This window comes from Rhinatrema bivittatum, chromosome 19 (genome assembly GCF_901001135.1).
Source record: "Rhinatrema bivittatum chromosome 19, aRhiBiv1.1, whole genome shotgun sequence".
NCBI classification, from domain to species: Eukaryota; Metazoa; Chordata; class Amphibia; order Gymnophiona; family Rhinatrematidae; genus Rhinatrema; species Rhinatrema bivittatum.
This window is the reverse complement of record NC_042633.1, coordinates 38638774-38659099: the sequence shown is the minus strand read 5'-3', so window position 1 is coordinate 38659099 and position 20326 is coordinate 38638774. Positions and strand designations below refer to the sequence as shown.

General features: G+C 52.4%; 1 protein-coding gene across 1 annotated transcript in view; it reads right to left on the bottom strand.

The window, feature by feature from the left end:
• Nucleotides 1-286: 286 nt before the first annotated feature.
• LOC115080165 (CD97 antigen-like) overlaps nt 287-20326 on the bottom strand; it is a 47087-nt gene continuing 27047 nt past the window's right edge. Inside the window, 16 exon segments of the mRNA XM_029584263.1 lie at nt 287-2605; nt 2710-2823; nt 3264-3432; nt 3931-4022; nt 4442-4508; nt 4950-5028; nt 5030-5171; nt 5746-5937; nt 6151-6309; nt 6681-6880; nt 8026-8127; nt 8351-8525; nt 9223-9318; nt 10287-10345; nt 10924-11082; nt 18471-18605. Of these exon segments, the coding sequence (XP_029440123.1) occupies nt 2573-2605; nt 2710-2823; nt 3264-3432; nt 3931-4022; nt 4442-4508; nt 4950-5028; nt 5030-5171; nt 5746-5937; nt 6151-6309; nt 6681-6880; nt 8026-8127; nt 8351-8525; nt 9223-9318; nt 10287-10345; nt 10924-11082; nt 18471-18605 (1973 nt within the window). The 3' untranslated portion in view covers nt 287-2572.

Genomic DNA, 20326 nt, shown 5'->3' with positions numbered 1-20326 from the left:
TGCCTCCCTCCTCGACTGGCGATGGCACACGAGCAGCCCTAATCCCAATTTTTTTTTTCCTGCTACAATTGCTTTCATAGGTGGAGTTTGGGGGGGGGGAGGGGGAGGCCATTGCACCAGAGAGAGACAGACAACCCCCCCCACACACACACACACACACTACATCCCCTTGCAGGCCATGGGCAGCGGTGCCCGCGCAGCGACGATCGTCTACGGAAGAATCCCGGCAGCGCCATCCACAACAGTCCCCCCCCCCCCCTCACCTCCATCTGCCCCGCAGCGGCTGCAGGTTTGCACGTTAACCTCCCCCCAAGCAGGAGCCAGGAAACCAGTTTTGTTACAAAGTCTTGGACCTTTAATTCTGGAGAAAGGTTCTGCCCTCAGACCTGCAGCGGGGGCCAGGAGCACGAGCGGAAGATTCTCCCGGAGAGGGAGCCCTCCCCCCCCCCCCCCGGAAAGGCAGACAGAGAGGCTGCTGAAGGGGGGGGGGGGGGGAGCCAGACCTCGAGCCTCGCCTCCCATCTGCTGGGCCGCCATGCGGACAGCGGGCGCGGCGGCGGCAGCTTCCTCAGGGCGACACCTGCATCGCCTCCGAGTACCGGTAAACGTCGTCACTCAAAGTACCAGGCAATCGTATCGTGGGAACCCGTACCTTTCTGCCTCACCCTTGCCTGCTGTTGGCATGGGGGGGGGGGGGGGGGTGTGGGTGAGGTTTGCGGGAAGGCTACGCAGCCTCTTAACACTCAATAGGGGATCAGAAATGTTTGTAACCTTGTAAGTCTCGTTTTCTTTCTTGTATTAAAAAAAAAAACCAACCCTGCAGCGGGCATCGTGGCAGTCACTTGTAGGGGGCCGGGCCTGGCTGCCACTGAGCGCCGCCGTCTTGTGCTTACGAAGGGTCAAAGCCAAGGACTTTTTACATTTTTTTTTCTGCGAGTTACCACCTGTTAGGGCCCATGTCCGTCCGGGCTTTTTCCGATTTTGGTTCTATGGGGGGGGGAAAAAAATGCCGCGGAGAGATGGCCCAAAATTCGTTCGGAGAATGACCCAAGTCGTCCCTTTGGGCTGGAGGGCCGTGCCCCCTCCCTCCCCACGCTTTCCTGCATTAATCGGCGTCGAGCGCGGGACCCCCGCTTCAGGAAGGGAAGAGCTGTTTTTAAAAACAGCAGTTACGATGGACTCGCTGACAGGAGGCCTCTGCGTACCGTGGAGAACCTTCGTCCTAAAAATAAATGCAACCCCTCCCAGCTCGGAGCGAGGGGAGGGGGGGAGGTTAAGTGAAGAAGGTGGGGGCCTTTTAACAGGCCCGGGTAGTGGGAAGAGAGGTGACCCCAATCTTTTGTAGAGCTGAGTTTGTGCCGTTTGATGGGACTTGCAAGTTCCAGCCAAAATCCATAAAAAAAGAAACAAACAAAAAAAAACCGCCAGCTCTCTTGTCCTTTGCCTTTCAGAGCTTCTCGAACTGAATTTAAAAAAAAAAAGTTTTTTAAATGAGACCGTGAAGGCAGCCATGTTGGTTTTGGATGGTGGCCGTCCTGGCTTTCAACTTCTTGGCACGCGCCGCCGGTTCCGAGCTCGCGGTGCCCTGAGCCGTGCTTGGCGCGTTTTGAGCACAAGGCAATGGGTGCGGGCGACGCTGGGAGGCCATGCTCGGTACCTCCCTGCCCCGGCAGCGCCCTGGGCTGCCCTCTCCTCACCCGGCTGTAAGGGGGCTCCCTTCCTGGGCCTGGCCGGTGTCCTGGAGCCAGCAGCGAGGTGTTGTGTGTGTGTGTGTGGAGCAAGGCACGTCCTGGTTGTGTGGCATGTCCGTCCGTCCCCCCCTGCTAGGGAGGTAACGCCAGCTCCGGGGGAATCTGTCCTTTTGTGGTTGTCCAGCCCCGCGTTGTACGGGCTGCACTAGGCCCAAAGCCAGTCAGGGCCTCGTCCTGTCCCCCCACACCCACCCGCAACAGGGGGGGGGGGGGGGGAATATACAGGCCACAGGGTTTACAAAAACTCACATTTCCTGCAAAAAATGCGCGAGAACATACACATATATATACACATATACATACAAAGAACAATAAATAAGTAGTCCTTAGAAAGCCCGAGAAAAGCTGATTAACTGTCCCGTACCCTGCAAGTCCTCCCAGAGCTGCTGCAGCTGCCAAAAAAGGGGTTAGGGCGAGAAAGAGAGCAGCTCTGGCAGGGGTCCAGCCGGTCCGGCCGTGGTGGCGAGAGGGGGTGAAGCCGCCTCAAGCCCCCCACCAGACGGGGGAGGGTCCCGCTCGGGATGCCGCAGCCGGATCCACTCCTTGGGGGGGGGGGGACGGGCGTAGCCGCGGTGGCAGTGCAAGGCGGAAAGGCCAACGGCTGGAAGTTGAGGTGGGGTGAGAGCGTCGTCCTTTGACCCACGGAGCGGGGCTGCCGGGGGAGGGCTCCCGGAAGCCGTGGCTTGTCGGCTGGGACTCGCCCGGGCCCGTACCAGAGGAGGAGGAGGTCGAGGGAGGAAGGGCCGAGTGCTTTGATCCAGGCCAGAGTGCCCTGCGTCCTGGGCACAGCTTTGAGGGACACCCAACCCCCCTCCCCCTCTTCACATCCCCGACTCCTTGGAAGTCTGGAGGCCCTGCAAGAGAAGAGGGAGAAGAGGGAGAAGAGGGTGAATCGACCGCGAATGGAGGCAGCGGGACCCCCCCACCCACCCCCTTTTCCTCCCTCCCCCCCACGTACCCGAGACACTGATGCGGAGGAGGACGGGGTGGCGGAGCTGGTGAAAGTGGAGTATTTGTCTGGTTTCTTCAGCCTGATGGCCGCGCGGAGCCACCGCAGGTACTCCTCCCTCACCTGGAGCCAGAGGCAGAACAGAAACGGGGAGGGGGGGTCAGCACAGGTCGCAGAGGGTCACCTCCTATCCGACATGGGGGTCTTACACGCTGCACACTCAGTCCTCGGGGGGGGTCCCTAGATTTATCATCTCATCTGCAGTAAGGCGGCCAACGTTTCGTGTTAATCGCGTGTTTCAGGAGATCGTTTTCCTCCGGGGGCGGTGGGAAGCTCGTGGCTCCCGCACTCCCAATCAGGAGGGTGCCTGGCCATAGGGGGGAGGGTTCATGCTCCCTGCGGTCCCGGCCTCTGCCAGCAGGAGGAGCTGCAGGGAATGGAGCACAAGCACCCGGGGCACGGGACGGAGCTGGTGGCTCCCTGCGGTCCCGGCCTCTGCCAGCAGAGGGAGTGGTGTTGGGTTCCCCCTCCCGTCCCCCAGCGGTGGAGCAGCTCCTTCTCACCTGTTTCTTCAGCAGGCAGTGCAGCAGGAAGATGAAGAGGCCCTGGAAACTGTTCAGGATGGTGAAGATGTAGGATATCGCCAGGGTGTCGTTGGAGAACTGGAAGAGGCCGAAGATCCACGTCAGGCCCAGGATGCAGAGCTGAGCAATGGCCGTGATGGTGAAGGTCCTGTGGGGAGGGGGGATAGGAAGCAGAAGGTCACATGCATCCTCACACGGTTTCATGACCTCCCCAGAAGGCTCGCTCGCCCCTTCTTAGCAGGGGCTGTCCTTAATACGCAGGATCTGTATCAAGGCCCTTCCAGGGAGAAACTCGGCAGTCGGTGCTATGGAAAAGCCTTCATTTGTAATTTAAAAAATCAGTTCGCGTTTTAATACCTAGAGAACGGGGGGGGGGGAAATCCCGTCGAGGCAGAACAGAAAGCACCACGATTGCCGTCGGAGCCCGTGGAGGGTGGTGTGGTTGCCCCTAGCATGCATTGCATGGCACGGAGGCGTCATCACTGTCCTGCCTGTGACATCCTAGGGCCATGGGTTCCAATCCCGCCATGGCCGGCTCACCCTTTCAGCCTTCCAAGCTGGACGCTAACCGCAGCGAGGGAGGGGGATATCGGTGGTTCCGACTGATGAGGACGAGAAGCGCCTGGTGCTAGCCAGGACCCCTTACCTGATTTTCTTCAACTTGCTGATGTCCGGGTTAATGGTGGAAAACTTCTTGGCCAGCTTCAGCACGGTGATCACAAAGATGACGGCGTTGACCTGCAAAGAGACGGCGGAAGCGATCGGTGCTACGGGGAAGCGCGCTCCGCCCAACGAGGAGCCAGTCGCCTCCGCCGGACACGGGGAGGGGGGGGGGGGGGGCTAGCTGTGTCGTCGGGCTGGGGGACGAGGTGGTGCTGCTACCGCCCTGCGTAAGAATACGGGCAAAGCCTCCTACTGAGGACACAGGGCTCCGAAGCGCCGCCCCGGTCTCTGCCTCTCCCGGGTAACGGAGCGACGGCAGAGTAAAACCAAAACGGTCCATCCGGTTTGCCCCGTTTGGTGATTCGCTGGAGGGGGCATCTACCCAGCCCATTCTTCCTGCAGTTCCAGCCTCTCCCAGCAGGGGTCGCCGTAAGGGAGAGTCGGAGCGGTAACGACCTCCCGGGAGCGGTGAAACGGCCGCGCCGCGCGCTTACCAGTACGATGAGGCAGACGGGGGCCAGGAAACTCCAGAGGAATCCACCTTCCATGGACAACCAGCAGCTGCGGGGGGGGGGGGGGGGGGTGGGGTGAGAAGAGAGAGAGCGTGGCAGGGGTTAGTGTCCGTGCTACGTGGCGGGGATTGGGCCTGACTGGACAGAGAGCCTCTGGCCGGAGCTGCTCTTTTCGGGTGAGGGTCCCCGGTGTCTCTTTTTTCCCCCCGGCGTGTTCGGCGCGGTGGTTCCCCTCGTGTGGCCAGTTTTTATGTAAACTCCCATTATATTTTTATAAACGCACGTTTACTCTCTCGTTTATGTGCGTTTACCAGAATACAAAAGAGTTAAAAAAAAAAAAACAAAACCCTCCCGATTTTACAGGAATCGCCTGGATTCATTTAGGGAAATCCAGGGTGGCCTAGCTGGGGATGGGGAGAAAGCGCCCACCCATCAGAATTAATGCCACAGGAAGAGACAGAGGCCCGCGCACCACCTTGCCCCGACTCACTGTTTCCGGGTGCCGTATCCCCGGCTGTTGGAGGCTGCTGAGACGGCCACGACCAGGGTGGGGACCCCGTAGCCCACCAGGAACATGTAGCGCTTCTTCAGGGTGTGCGTCTTGAAGACCTGGACCACCATCAGGTACAGCTCCACCCCCTCCAGGCACATCCAGCAGAAGGAGGCCAGGAAGAAGAAGTGCAGGAGGGCCGGCCACCACGCTGCAGCCCGTCTGGGGGGGGGGGAAAGAGCGGGCCCGGTCAGTACGGGCGGAGCGGCAGAGGCCTCCCAAGCCAAGGGGGAAGCGGTCGTGCACGGCCTCTGGTCTTGAGTGCAGCCCTCTGACCTTTCCCACCTGGCCCTCGGGAGCCGTCGCGGAGGATACCTCGCCTTTCCCATCCGCCTTTCCGTCAGGGAAGCGTTCTCGGCCTCGTTCCTTAACTGCTCCCCGCCCGACCCTCAACCATATCCTTCTTTCCTCTTGGCCGGAGATGTTGCCACCTTTCTCTGCCCCCTCACCCCATAAGGTCACCTCAGATTCTCATGAAATATGGTTGCCAGTAACTCTCCTCTCACCACCCCATAGGTATAAATTGATAACTGATGGGAAGGGAGTGGCGAAGGTCCTCGGGCCTTCAGAAGCCCCGTTGACGGAGGCTCTTGCACCCATACGGCAGGAGATCGATTGGAGCAACGCTAAAGGGGTTTGGTTTTTTTTTGGCCGGACTGAGCGTTAGCCTGGCCTTGTCCCTCCGAGGGGGGCGGCTGCTGCTGGTAGTACCCCCCCCCCCCCTTGGCGCTCTTACCTTGTTGGCAGTGGCGGAGATGCCGACGAGGAAGACGGTGTAGGCCAGGAAAAGCGAGACGCAGAGGTGAAGGTGGATGGTGTTGCGGGTGCCCTGCAGGACCCGGCAGAACATGAAGGTCAAGATGGAGACCAGGAGGCAGAGCAGCGAGATCACCAGGCCCACTATGGTGACGACGTTCAGCTGCCAGCTCTGGAGAGATGGAAGGAGGGGCAGAAGGTCAGAGTTTTGTGGCGTTTAGGGGTCTCGGGTTCTCCGCCTACCGTCCTTGCATCTTCCTGGGGGGGGGTTGGCGGACACCTCCCTGCCGCCCACCCGGTGACGTGGAATTACGCGAGGGCGCTCCCGGATCTTTCCTGGCGCCCCTTTTAACGGGGTTTGCCCCCGATAACGCCGCGCGCTTACCTCGATCTCGTAGTGGGCCATGAGCACGGCGAAGCTGCTGAGGTGGCTGCAGGCGCACACGGTCTCGTTGGCGGTGCCCCCGAGCTTATGGCAGCCCTCCCGGGACCACTGGTGCTCGCCGTAGCTCCAGTACACGCAGATGGTCTCGTTCTTTACATTCTGCAGGGAAAACGGGAAAGCTCTGAATTTTTTTAGGGATGAGGTAATTTGGGGAATTTTTTTGTTTTTCCCCCCGCTCCCTACAAGACTCGTGCCTGGCCCCATCATCGAGTGAAGAGAGAGAGAGTCCCAGGACACTTCCTAGCTATTTTTTCAGTTCTGCAGCTGCCTTGTGTGACCCTTCAGGGGGAATCGGAGGGGGCTTACGGTTTCTGCAGGGACTCGCGCGATGGAGGGAAGGGCCTGCCTTGGGAAGCTGGGTGTCTCCGTTTGGCTGCCGTCGGGAGGCTCTGGTAGACCCTGCGGTGCGTAACCCGGATCCCCTGCCGTTACGTGGGAGCGACGCGTGGCCCACGCCTCCAAGGCTTTACCTGGTGGGAGAAGGTGAAATTGACAGGCGAAGACAGGTTTGCCGTGTTCTCTGAGCTGATGAAGGCGGTCACCACCTGGGAGATGACCTTCAGCTGGTGCTTTCCCCCGCTCCCCGCCGTCTTGTTCCAGCCCTTCAGGCTTGCGTCGGACAGGACGGCCTCCATGTCCTTCAAGGTGAGGAAACCCATCACGTCAGGCCCTGCAAGGGAAATAGGGGAGAGCTTCTGAAATCCTGCGGACTCCCTCAGCGTGGGGGGGAGAGCTTCTGAAATCCTTACGCCAAGACTTACGCCAAGACTTACGCCAAGACTTACGCCAGGAACAATGCCATTTAACCTTCAGAAAAAAACTTAAAACCTGGCTGTTCACACAAGCCTATCGTTGAAGGATTCCATATTAACCAACTCTCTCTCACCCTCCAACCCACCCTTCTCCCTCCCCGCACTCCCAAACTTTTTTCTCTTTTTTCCCTTTTCCACTCGCAACCTCAACCCACCCTTTTCCCTCACCCCCGCCACTCCTCCCATCTGACATAACATGTATATTCCAGCTGTATATATTCCATATATATATATTTCCATGTATATTTCCGCTGATTATAATCCATGTTTTTTGTATTATTAATTTATTGTTTTATGTTAATTTATAGTTTGTAATTTTGTTAACTTATTGTTCAATTACTTAATTCTGTCCTATCTTCCGACATCCATGTTTTTACTCTCCCTGTTTTAATGTAACTTCTCTTTTCCACTTATACGTTAATTGATTTTTCCCCTTGTTCTAATGTAAACCGGTACGATAAGACCTGGTCTTGAGTGTCGGTATAGTAAAAGAAGTTAAATAAATAAATAAAATCCTGCGGACTCCCTCAGCGTGGGGGGGAGAGCTTCTGAAATCCTGCGGACTCCCTCAGCGTGGGGGGGAGAGCTTCTGAAATCCTGCGGACTCCCTCAGCGTGGGGGGGAGAGCTTCTGAAATCCTGCGGACTCCCTCAGCGTGGGGGGGCAGTGCCTGTGGGTTAAACCCTGCCTGCTTGCAGCTGAGGCAAATTGCACAGACTCTCGGCGTGATGTGCATTGTATAGGGGGGGGGGAGGGCTGGTGTTCTGCTGGAGCTGCTGACTTTTATAACCAGGACACTTTTTTTTTTTTTCAACTCCCAGTATGGAGTTAAGGGGGGGACTGAGCTTCGTGGTCAGGACATGCTTCGTCTTCCAGCAATCTCACCCCGGTGCTCGGGGCGCGCTGCACTGCTTGGAGGTAACTATTTCCCGGCCTCCCATAGGTTAGCGCGGGTGCCGACAGTGCACCATAATTTTGTCTTTAAGCAAAAGGTGAACGTTACCGCTGCTGTTCGCTCCTGTTCCGGTGTTCCAGTCGAGGGTCATTCGTGCTCTCTCCTGACTCACTTTTACGGCACATTTTCGGCGGTTGCCTTTCCAGATGGCTGCAATCAACGCAGGGCAATTTTATTCTCAGAATAAGGTGGTCGTAGCACCTCCCGCCCACCCCCCTACCCCCCCGGGCTAGGCATCCAGGACGGGGGCGTCATTCTGTCCCTGGAGCAGACTAAAAGCCACAGCAATAACACTCATGGGCTAGTTCTGTCCCTTAAAGCAAAAGCCGGGGAAGATAAAGAGGCAAAACTCCACCCTGCCCCCGTCACTTACTGATCTTTGAGAGGGTTCCTATGTCTGTGGTTCCGTTCGGCAGCAGCCACATGAAGCCACGGGCCACCTCTTCCATGAGCTGCATCAGTTCGCTGGCCAGCTGGTGCCTCTCCTGGGGCTGGAGGGTCTTCCATCTCGCTTCGGGTGACTGCTTGTCCACCTCGTTCAGAATCGCCTGGGAAAGCCAGGCCATTGGGGATTAAAAATCCAGGTTCAGTAATGTGTAAGGATCTGAGAGATATCCTCACCAGTACCAGCCCCCAACCTCTCATCCCTGTCCCCCCCCCCCCCCCCCCCCCCATGCTGCTCAGACTGGACTTGCGGTTAGATCGTCCAATGTCTGTTTATCCTGAAACTTGCAGGAGTATAAACCAAGTTGTCAAGACTGATGATCTGTCAAGCCCGGGGTCCTGTTGCCAACCATGGCCAATCCAGGTCACAAGTCCCTGGCAAGTACCCAAGCATTAAATCTATCCCATGTTACTGTTGCCAGTAGTAAGCAGTGGCTCTGCTCTAAGTCCACTTGATTAATAGTTTATGGACTTTTCCTCCAGGAAACCTATCCAGATCTATTTTAAACCCAGTTACATTAACTTCTCTAACCACATCCTCTGGCAATGAATTCCAGAGCTTAATTGTGTGTTTCTTAATGAATTAGAACCAGGGATGGTGGCCTCTTAAGGCCCGAGAAGTTTCGCCGCCTGTTTGTTAGCTGCTCCGTGCCAGGAGCTGTGCGAAGGCCCCGGTGGTCACAGCAGCCTCGCACAGTAAGAGGTTCCCCCTCCCCGGCCATTGCCAGCGCGTTGTGTCGGCAATGGCCGAAGCGGTGGAGGGAGAGCTTACAAGCAACACTGAGTGATCTGCTCATCTACCTTTAGCTGCGTTTCCCCCAGGTCGGGCTGGCTTTTCAGGGAGCTGCAGAGCGGCTCCGTGGACTTGATGAACGTCTTCAGGGAATGGAGGAAATTCTGGAAGAGGCACCAGGGAAAGTCTGAATTCGAGACGGCAACACAGAAACGTAGACGGCTCCCCGGTCCCACCCGGCTTCTGCCTTGTTTTCCCCATCCTGAGGCGGTACCGTGGCTCCCAGCATGGCCACTGACTTTCCCCTTCACCTCTGCGTTCCCGGAGATCCTCTCTGGTCCTCCCCCCCCCCCTCCGGCTTTCCTGAATTCTGCTGCTCCCACCCCCTTCTCCTGGGAGGCCGTTCCTTCCCTCCTCCATCCATCCATCCTCCTCTGTGCGGAAGAAACATTGCCTAATCTTACTCCCGAGTCTTCACAGCACGACCTCCTTTTCTACGACTTCCTGTCCCCTGAAAAATTGTTGCTTTGCGGGTGTATGCAATTTATTATATTTTTTATATATTTTCGAGGTATTAAAAGGGCTGATTGTGTAACTCCCTGCGTAGCAGGAAAGTCTGCTTGCTGGTTTAGAAAATGCGCGGGTACGTACGCTTGCTCACGTTCTTTTTAAAATGTAAGCGCCGTCTCTGCTCCCCCCCCCCCCCCCCCCCGGGAATACCTCTCCTCGGTGTATGCAAAACTTATCCCCAGCAAAAAAAGAGTTGCACGTCCGCTCTTGCACTTAGTGAGCACGGGTCTGTCCTAGAGCACCCGTTTACCCGCATAAACGTCTCTGTCCTGTCCCTAGCCCATCTCTCCTCTCCTCCGGGGAGTAAAGGTTTAGCTCCTTAAGCCTCATCTTAAAGAGCTTCTGGTGCAGCCTCTGCACTGCCTTTGGCCCACCTTTCTCTGAACCTCCAGACCCATCAGAACAGAAGCGCGGGATCTGATAGACCTTCCCTCCCCCCCCCCCCCAAGCACCGCGTTGGGTGTCTCCTCTGAGAAGACAGGAAAGGGGAGAAGGGGACAGGAGAGACGAGAAGAGCAGAGGAAGGGAAGGTTTAATATTTTCCAGCTGCACGGGTACTCACGTCGTCCTTGTTGTTGGTGGGCTCCGGCTGGGAGGGGTTTCCAGTGCGGCACTGGACCTCTAGTGAGGGAATAAGAAGAAGCGTTACCGAAAGCGTCGTGGTCGCCGGCTGTTAGCTTAGCCATCGCTTCTGGGTCTCGAGCCAAAGTCTACTGTAGAGTCTCTGGACTTCGGGACAGGAAGATCAGACCCAGAAGAGGGGGGAGGGGGTTTCCTCCAGGGCAGAAGCACCAGATGTGGTCGGCACCCAAGCCTGCATGCGCAAGCTACGCCTTCAGTAAGGGAATGGGTGCTGGGTCTCTGAAAAGCGGTGGCTCCTGTGGGCACAGCCGGGGCCAAGTACAAAAGTTACAGCAGCTACCGTGAAATCCGGGTGGCCGCGGAAAGCAAAGCGGGGAACCGACAAGAGCAGCTCGCCAACGGGAGGGCGCCTTGGCGCTCTTAGAGTCTGTTCCACCTCCAGCGGGCCGTGCTGGTGGCGCCGGGTGCCCAGGCTCGAGTTGTTCTGCACGGGAGGAAGTAGCCACGGCTGCCCTAGAATTAAGCTTTCCTGGAGCCGAAACACCAAGAGAGGGGGGGGGGGGGGGGTGCTGCTCCGCACCTTGTCGTTGGCTGCCACCATTTGCTATGTCACTTACTTAGACAAACCGGCCTCTGGCTATCCCAGTTCACGAGGTTCTCGGAAGAGAGATACCCGGGGTGACAAGCACACGTATAAGCTCCAGGGGTGTTCTCGCAGCTTCCGTGTGGGCCGCAGACCAGGCCGCTGACCGGGCCGCTGGTGCACTCGTTGATATCTGTGGAAGAGAAAGTCATGCCCAAGGTAAAACATCCAGCGCAGAGAGACTCGGGGGGGGGAAAATGGTGGAACCACACGTATAGGGGAAGGGGAGGATCTGCCAGGAGCAGCATATAGGGGCTTGGGGATTTCTGATTTCCTCTTGGGGCCCCTAACGTCTCAGGGGAGAGAAGGGAAGTCTCTCGCCCCTTGGTTCATTGTAAACCGATCTGATATGACTCACATCATGAAGGTCGGTATATAAAAGAATTAAATAAATAAAAAAAATAATAAAATCAGTTGCATCGGGGTTAGAGGGCGGCAGGTCCATTATCTTCTGGGCGGCTCTGAAGGCCAGGGAGGGGTATACATGTGGATCAGATGCGAAAGAGTCTCCTAGACACCAGATGTTACGTCAACATTCATAGTTTCCTCGACCCATAGCTATTCAATATATATATTTCCCCTAGTCTCATGGGGGTTTTTTTTGGTCTTTAGGCTTCTATGTACTGATGCAAGAGTAACAATCTCCATGACAATAAATTGATGCCTGCCTTCCCCTTCATCCATGACTCATGGGCTTGACAGATTTGGTGTTTAGCTTGGATTCATAATAAAATAAATAAATAAAAATGTGTGTGTAATACTGTGTGCTAGCAAGTTTTGATACATTAACACGTCAGTGTACTTTTCTTGGTCGTTTGATTATGGCACATGAACACTTGTTAAGAACATAAGCAATTGCCATGCTGGGTCAGACCAAGGGTCCATCGAGCCCAGCATCCTGTTTCCAACAGTGGCCAATCCAGGCCATAAGAACCTGGCAATTACCCAAACACTAAGAAGATCCCATGCCACTGACTCAATTAATAGCCGTGGCTATTCCCTAAGTAAACTTGATTAATAGCCGTTAATGGACTTCTCCTCCAAGAACTTATCCAAACCTTTTTTGAACCCAGCTACACTACTCTAACCACCTCCTCTGGCAACAAATTGCAGAGCTTTATTGTGCGTTGAGTGAAAAAGAACTTTCTCCGATTAGTCTTAAATGTGCTACTTGCTAACTTCATGGAGTGCCCCCTAGTCCTTCTATTATTTGAAAGAGTAAATAACCGAGTCACATCTACTTGTTCAAGACCTCTCATGCTCTTAAAGACCTCTATCATATCATAAGAACATAAGAACATAAGAAAATGCCATACTGGGTCAGACCAAGGGTCCATCAAGCCCAGCATCCTGTTTCCAACAGTGGCCAATCCAGGCCATAAGAACCTGGCAAGTACCCAAAAACTAAGTCTATTCCATGTAACCATTGCCTCCCCTCAGCCGTCTCTTCTCCAAGCTGAACAGCCCTAACCTCTTCAGCCTTTCCTCATAGGGGAGCTGTTCCATCCCCTTTATCATTTTGGTCGTCACCGGAAATGATCGCTACTTTCATGAAACAGGGACTACAATGCCCACAATCCAAACATCAAGTGAAATTTAAAGGAAACGCAGCATCTAGTCATTTAAAAAACACCAGTCTATTTCTTTATTTAACCCTTTCGGAGTCACCGTACCGAAATAGTAAATCCACTTTTGTTCCCCTCTGTACCAGGTAATTGTCAAAATCACCACCCCGGTTGCATGGTCTAGGTTGTTCAATCACTGCAAAGGTTAAATCCAAAAAATGTATGATTTTTTTTCACAACAACGTTGAACAAGGGGCGCCTCCACTTTGTTTCTAACTATAGCACTTCGATGTTCTATCAAATGGGTCTTCAAACTCCGTTTAGTCTTGCCTACGTATAGCAACTGGCAAGAACACCAGATGCCATACACACCAGATGCCATACACAACTCCTCGAGTATCGCAACTAGTCAATGCCATCAGCTTAAGTTTACCATTACCAGAGAACGGTCTTCCCGAAAACGACTGCATACACACAGAGCATTTCCCACAAGCGTAACGTCCCCGATTAAGGATCTCACCATAACTCTGTCTGTTATCTTCCTCTGCAAAATCAGAATGGATAATAATGTCCCTTACAGTTGGAAACAAAGTGGAGGCGCCTCTTGTTCAACGTTGTTGTGTAAAAAAAAAAAATCATACATTTTTGGATTTAACCTTTGCAGTGATTGAACAACCTAGACCATGCAATCGGGGTGGTGATTTTGACAATTACCTGGTACAGAGGGGAACAAAAGTGGATTTTCTATTTCGATACGGTGACTCCGAAAGGGTTAAATAAAGAAGTAGACTGGTCTGTTTTTTGAACGACTAAATGCTGCGTTTCCTTTAAATTTGACTTGATGTTTGGATTGTGGGCATTGTAGTCCCTGTTTCATGGAAGTAGCGATCATTTCCGGTGACGCTAGAGAGGGAGGTACATTGAAACTGCTCATATTGGCATCTAAGTTTTTAGAATTGTGTGCTTAACGAGAGTTTATTGTGAAGAGTTTTTAGCATTATGTGAAGGGTGTGTTATTTCATTTGGTAAGAACGAAAGCATGAACCTGTTGACTTTTGGGATTTTGAATGAGCTGAGACGCCGAGACGCCATGTTGTGGCATTGACTTTGAAGAGACGTGATTTGAGTGTCCGGTGTAAGCAATTATGTTTTATGATATAAAGTAGAAAAGAACATAGCAATTTAGTGCAAAAGAGGTGGGATATGTACTAGGATTTTATTTTTTAGAGCTGGAACTGTGAGATGGAAATTAGATGTGAGTGAGATGGATTCACTTTTGAAGAAAGAGCGTGTGTGAGTTTTATTGTATGTTTCTTTTTTGGGTTAAGAGAATATTGCGCCGATAGTAGATAGTAACTATTTCCCCTGAAGAAGACTGTAATAGTCGAAACATGGCCCATGTCGGGTGAAAAGATTTGGGTGATAAACTTGAGAACTCGTTCCAGTCAAAAATCAGTGGCTGATGAGCGTCTGAATTGGCTAAGTATTCCGGTTTCAATATAGAGACAAGAGGTCGATATCATTTTAAGAGATGCGTTTAATAAAGTTTTGCTAAAAAATTGGATAATATAGTCTTTAAGAGTAGAAATACAAGAGAAAATAAATGATTATAAAAAAATGCTGCTCAGAAGGCTGACGACTGCCTGAGGCCCATTGCGGGCGAGAGACAGTAGATTACAATTCTTCAGCGTTGGTTTATGATATTGTCTCTTGCGTATATTGATTGGTGGCAATAGGATTTGATTCTATTTCCCTCTCTTTGGTGCTTTTTTTGATTGATAACATTGAGAGGAGTTGGCTTCTGTTTGTGTGATTAGATACACTTTATATTTTTCATACATGGGGGGAGGGGGGTCATCTTATTATATCTAATCTCTACTGTCTCTTTTCAGTGACTGTTCAAAATTTCTATACATTTTCTGGGTGACCTAAGAGTGGACAGTTGTCCAGGTGATTTGTTTCCATCCAAAATGCTCTTCCATACAGCTGTTTTCCTGTCTTGTCATAGTGCAGTGCTTTGTAGGACTGTTTAGGCTGTTGCAGGATATAAAAGATAGGTTCTCTCTCATGCACTTGTGGGACTGCTGAGTATGCCATGGAAAGACAAGAGATAGGGAGTCGTCCTGCCAGACCCGCTTTCCGTGTTCTGGAGGACAAGAACCACAGGAGCTAGCGAACGAGAAACAGAAGCATTTCCCATGTGCTAATGGAGGAATGATTTCATTCTGAACTCGCTGGGAGGCCATTGAAGGGTTATTGACATGGCGTGTGTGCATTTGTTTTAATAAAACTAATTTATGCCGAGTGGGGAGGGAAGGATAGGATGATGTAGGCAGGAAGGGAGTTCTGGTAGGAGGTGAGAGAAGTGGAGGTAGTCAAGACAGGGAGAGCTGGTGAGAGCAAGAAAAGGGAAGATGTGGTGGGGTAGAGGCAGAGAAGAGAATGAGAATGCATAAAAGAGGAAAGGTGTCGGAGACAGATGGATTTTTTTTTTCTCTGAAAAAATTCTCCATGCGCATTGCATCTCCTTTTTCTGTGGGTGGAGAAAATGAGAGAAGAAGTACGTGTGCAGATTTGAAAATTTAGTTCTGCATCCCAACCTAAATACGCTGCTGAGGATGCCCCTTCCGCATTGTGAACCCCATGAATAGGTTTCAGTCGCTCTTGGGACAGTTTTCGGGCAGGACATTTTACCTGGGTAAACAGCTACTTTCTTGGGTAAATGACTTTGAAAGGCGTCCTCTCCACCTTCTCTTTCTATGGCAGGGTTACAATTTAAAAACACCAGGACCATATGTCTAGTAATTTATGCTGTGGTTTCAGTCCACCAACCAGACTAATAGGCAATCTGGCGTCAATTGGCTGAAATGCAACGTGAAAAGAATGAAGTGCCAAAAATCCCCCCAACCAACAGAAAGCGCGTGGTTCCTCAAGACAATGTTTGGTGCAAGCTAATCAAAATCGGAGCCTTAGCCAATCAGATCTAAAAAAATCATTAAAATCAGCGTCGACCTGCCCTCGTGCCTTGGCTCACTCTTCCACACTTTTGTGAACCAACTGATTTCCGATCGCGTGAAGAGTTATCCAGTTGAGCCAATAAGAATACAGATGTCAATAATGGGCTGATGACCTTTTGAAGGGGTTAAATTTGGTTGTATTGTGACTCATTGGGCACAGTAAAAATATTACTTAGAAACATGATGGCAGAAAAAGACCGTATGGCCCATCCAATCTGCCCATCTGTCCAATTAATTTAGTGTTGTAATTCTCATCAGAGATCCCCCCTGTATTTATCCCCTGCTTTCTGGAATTCAGATACTGTTTTTGTCTCATCCACTTCCACTGGGAAGGCCGTTCCACGCACCCACCATGCTCTCTATAAAGAAATATTTCCTAAGAATACTCCTGAGTCTACGCCCTGTCACCTTCATCTCATGACCCCTCCTCGTTCTAGAGCCTCCTTTCCATTGATAGAGGCTCAGCTCTTGTGCATGGAAACCTGTGAGGTATCTGAATGTCTCTATCCTATCTCCCCTCTCCTCCAGGGTGCATCATGTTTAGATCTTTAAGTCTCTCCCCATGTGCTTTAGGATGAAGACCACTGACCATGTTAGCAGCCTCCTTTCCATTGATAGAGGCTCAGCTCCTGTGCGTGCAAACCTCTGAGATATCTGAATGTCTCTATCCTATCTCCCCTCTCCTCCAGGGTGCATCATGTTTAGATCTTTAACTCTCTCCCCATGTGCTTTAGGATGAAGACCACTGACCATGTTAGCAGCCTCCTTTCCATTGATAGAGGCTCAGCTCCCGTGCATGGAAACCTCTGAGATATCTGAATGTCTCTATCCTATCTCCCCTGTCCTCCAGGGTGCATCATGTTTAGATCTTTAACTCTCTCCCCATGTGCTTTAGGATGAAGACCACTGACCATGTTAGCAGCCTCCTTTCCATCAATAGAGGCTCAGCTCCTGTGCATGGAAACCTCTGAGATATCTGAATGTCTCTATCCTATCTCCCCTCTCCTCCAGGGTGCACCATGTTTAGATCTTTAACTCTCTCCCCATGTGCTTTAGGATGAAGACCACTGACCATGTTAGCAGCCTCCTTTCCATTGATAGAGGCTCAGCTCCTGTGCATGGAAACCTCTGAGATATCTGAATGTCTCTATCCTATCTCCCCTCTCCTCCAGGGTGCATCACGTTTAGATCTTTAACTCTATCCCCATGTGCTTTAGGATGAAGAGCACTGACCATGTTAGCAGCCTCCTTTCCATTGATAGAGGCTCAGCTCCTGTGCATGGAAACCTCTGAGATATCTGAACGTCTCTATCCTATCTCCCCTCTCCTCCAGGGTGCATCATGTTTAGATCTTTAACTCTCTCCCCATGTGCTTTAGGATGAAGACCACTGACCATGTTAGCAGCCTCCTTTCCATTGATAGAGGCTCAGCTCCTGTGCATGGAAACCTCTGAGATGTCTGAATGTCTCTATCCTATCTCCCCTCTCCTCCAGGGTGCATCACGTTTAGATCTTTAACTCTATCCCCATGTGCTTTAGGATGAAGACCACTGACCATGTTAGCAGCCTCCTTTCCATTGATAGAGGCTCAGCTCCTGTGCATGGAAACCTCTGAGATGTCTGAATGTCTCTATCCTATCTTCCCCCTCTCCTTCCAGGGTGCATCATGTTTAGATCTTTAAGTCTCTCCCCATGTGCTTTATAATGAAGACCACTGACCATGTTAGCAGCCTCTTTTCCATTGATAGAGGCTCAGCTCCTGTGCATGGAAACCTCTGAGATATCTGAATGTCTCTATCCTATCTCCCCTCTCCTCCAGGGTGCATCATGTTTAGATCTTTAACTCTCTCCCCATGTGCTTTAGGATGAAGACCACTGACCATGTTAGCAGCCTCCTTTCCATTGATAGAGGCTCAGCTCCTGTGCATGGAAACCTCTGAGATATCTGAATGTCTCTATCCTATCTCCCCTCTCCTCCAGGGTGCATCATGTTTAGATCTTTAACTCTATCCCCATGTGCTTTAGGATGAAGACCACTGACCATGTTAGCAGCCTCCTTTCCATTGATAGAGGCTCAGCTCCTGTGCATGGAAACCTCTGAGATATCTGAACGTCTCTATCCTATCTCCCCTCTCCTCCAGGGTGCATCATGTTTAGATCTTTAACTCTCTCCCCATGTGCTTTAGGATGAAGACCACTGACCATGTTAGCAGCCTCCCTCTGGAGCGACTCCATCCTGTTTCTATCCTTCTGAAGGTGGGGTCTCCAGAACTGTGCTCAGTATTCCCCGTGAGGTCTCACCAGGGACCTCTACAGGGGCAGCATCACCTCCCTTTTTCTGCTGACCCTTCCCTCTCCCCTAGGCAGCCGAGCATCCTTCTGGCTTTTACCATTGCTTTGTGCACCTGTTTGGCCACCTCATCGTCAGATACAGTCGCCCCCAGATTCTGCTCTTGCCTTGTGCTTAGAATTTCACCTCCAATTCTGTATCTCTCCTGTGGATTTTTACATGCTAAATGGAGCGATGGTATATAAAATCTCTAAATAAATAAATGCATTATTTTAGCGTTAAATTTTAGCTGCTAGACCTTAGACTTGGCTGCACTGTCACTGGCGAAATCTATATATATATATAATGCTAAAAATATGGCCTGGCCTTTGTATTGCAGCAGGAGGTTATTAGCTATCTAAGACATTTCCCTGTACGTACCCGGATCAGTCCAGGACAGCTGGGTTTTGCCTCCCCACCAGCAGATGGAGACAGAAGAAGACTTTGCGGACTCTGTCCTATACCCCTGAGGTGCCACCTAGTGTCTGCCAGTATTCTTCTGTCTCCAGCAGATGGCGGAGGTGGAAAAAGAGATCCTTTGCCATCTCTGCTCTGCTGGATGAGAGGCTCGTGGGAACCCCCTCCACTCCGGGACCTCACTCGGACGTACCTCGGCATAACCTCCGAGGATCCTGATTGCTTTTCACAAATCCCGGAAGACATTTACATATGTAATCGCCTGGAGTATTGACGCAGGTTCCGAAGGGTTGGCAGGTTGTAGGGCTCCGTTTGCATTCATCCACGTCTGGAACAAAAAGACGACACATGAGACGTAGCGGAGAGCCTTCCAGGTCGCCCCTTTTTTTTTTTTGCACCCTCAAGGTTGGCCCATCCCATCCCTGGTGGAGGAAAAACCAAGGAGAGAGGCCCTGTTCCTGCCACAGGAAGGGGGGGGGGGGTGTGTGTCAAAAAAGCAGGCATTCCAGATCTTTTTACAGTGCAATGAAATTGAACGTTTACTGGTGAGAGCACAATCCAAAAGCATGCCCCGTCTATCGGCGACCGTGAGTGTGCGTCTACTGCCGTGCAAAAAAAAAACTTCAAACAGCCTGGGAGAGCGCTGCGTGAGAGAGCTGGCTGCCAGATGAATACGGTAAGCGTGGGAGAGCGCTGCGTGAGAGAGCTGGCTGCCAGATGAATACGGTAAGCGTGGGAGAGCGCTGCGTGAGAGAGCTGGCTGCCAGATGAATACGGTAAGCGTGGGAGAGCGCTGCGTGAGAGAGCTGGCTGCCAGATGAATACGGTAAGCGTGGGAGAGCGCTGCGTGAGGAGAGCTGGCTGCCAGATGAATACGGTAAGCGTGGGAGAGCGCTGCGTGAGAGAGCTGGCTGCCAGATGAATACGGTAAGCGTGGGAGAGCGCTGCGTGAGAGAGCTGGCTGCCAGATGAATACTGTAAGCGTGGGAGAGCGCTGCGTGAGAGAGCTGGCTGCCAGGTGAATACGGTAAGCGTGGGAGAGCGCTGCGTGAGAGAGCTGGCTGCCAGGTGAATACGGTAAGCGTGGGGAGAGCGCTGCGTGAGAGAGCTGGCTGCCAGGTGAATACGGTAAGCGTGAGAGAGCTGGCTGCCAGATGAATACGGTAAGCGTGGGAGAGCGCTGCGTGAGAGAGCTGGCTGCCAGGTGAATACGGTAAGCGTGGGAGAGCGCTGCGTGAGAGAGCTGGCTGCCAGGTGAATACGGTAAGCGTGGGAGAGCGCTGCATGAGAGAGCTGGCTGCCAGATGAATACGATAAGCGTGGGAGAGCGCTGCGTGAGAGAGCTGGCTGCCAGGTGAATACGGTAAGCGTGGGAGAGCGCTGCGTGAGAGAGCTGGCTGCTAGATGAATACGGTAAGCGTGGAATCCACTCTCTTGAGGAATAACCCTTCGTGCAGAACTGGCATTCCTTCCAAATAACTACCAGTGGATAAGTGGTACGGTCCATGCTAAAAATCGGGCAGCAGAGAAGCAGCATTTTCAGCATCACACGGAGTCAAAGGCTCACAAGAGGGGACCTCCCCATCGCCACAACTGGCCGCTAGCAAGAAAAGCGAACCTGGGACCGTCCCCCTTTACCGTGACCGCAGAGGAGCTGTAATCCCTAAAGGTACCGATGGCAAAGAATCCTGGTGCAACCGAAGAAACCAAAATGGAGATGGTCTACCCCCTGCACTTCCCTTTTATCTTCAAAGGAGAGTGGATGAACCAGACGGAAAGGGCTTCCTCCTTGGAAGATCCCTGTGACGCTCTTACAGGACGCAAAGCAAAAAAAAAACCAAAACAAAACATTGCTGAACCAAAGAGGGAAGATGGAAGAGGAAAATAAAGGGGCAACAGGTTATTGCGCCCTAACCCTACGCAGGAACGGAATAACACGGTTAGCGTGGTGGGGAAAAAAAAAGCGAGCACGCGCAAATCCGTTCAAAAGGCCGCGGCTGGTTTAGCACAAGTCCACGCTAATGCTGTGCAAAGGAGGCTATTTAGATA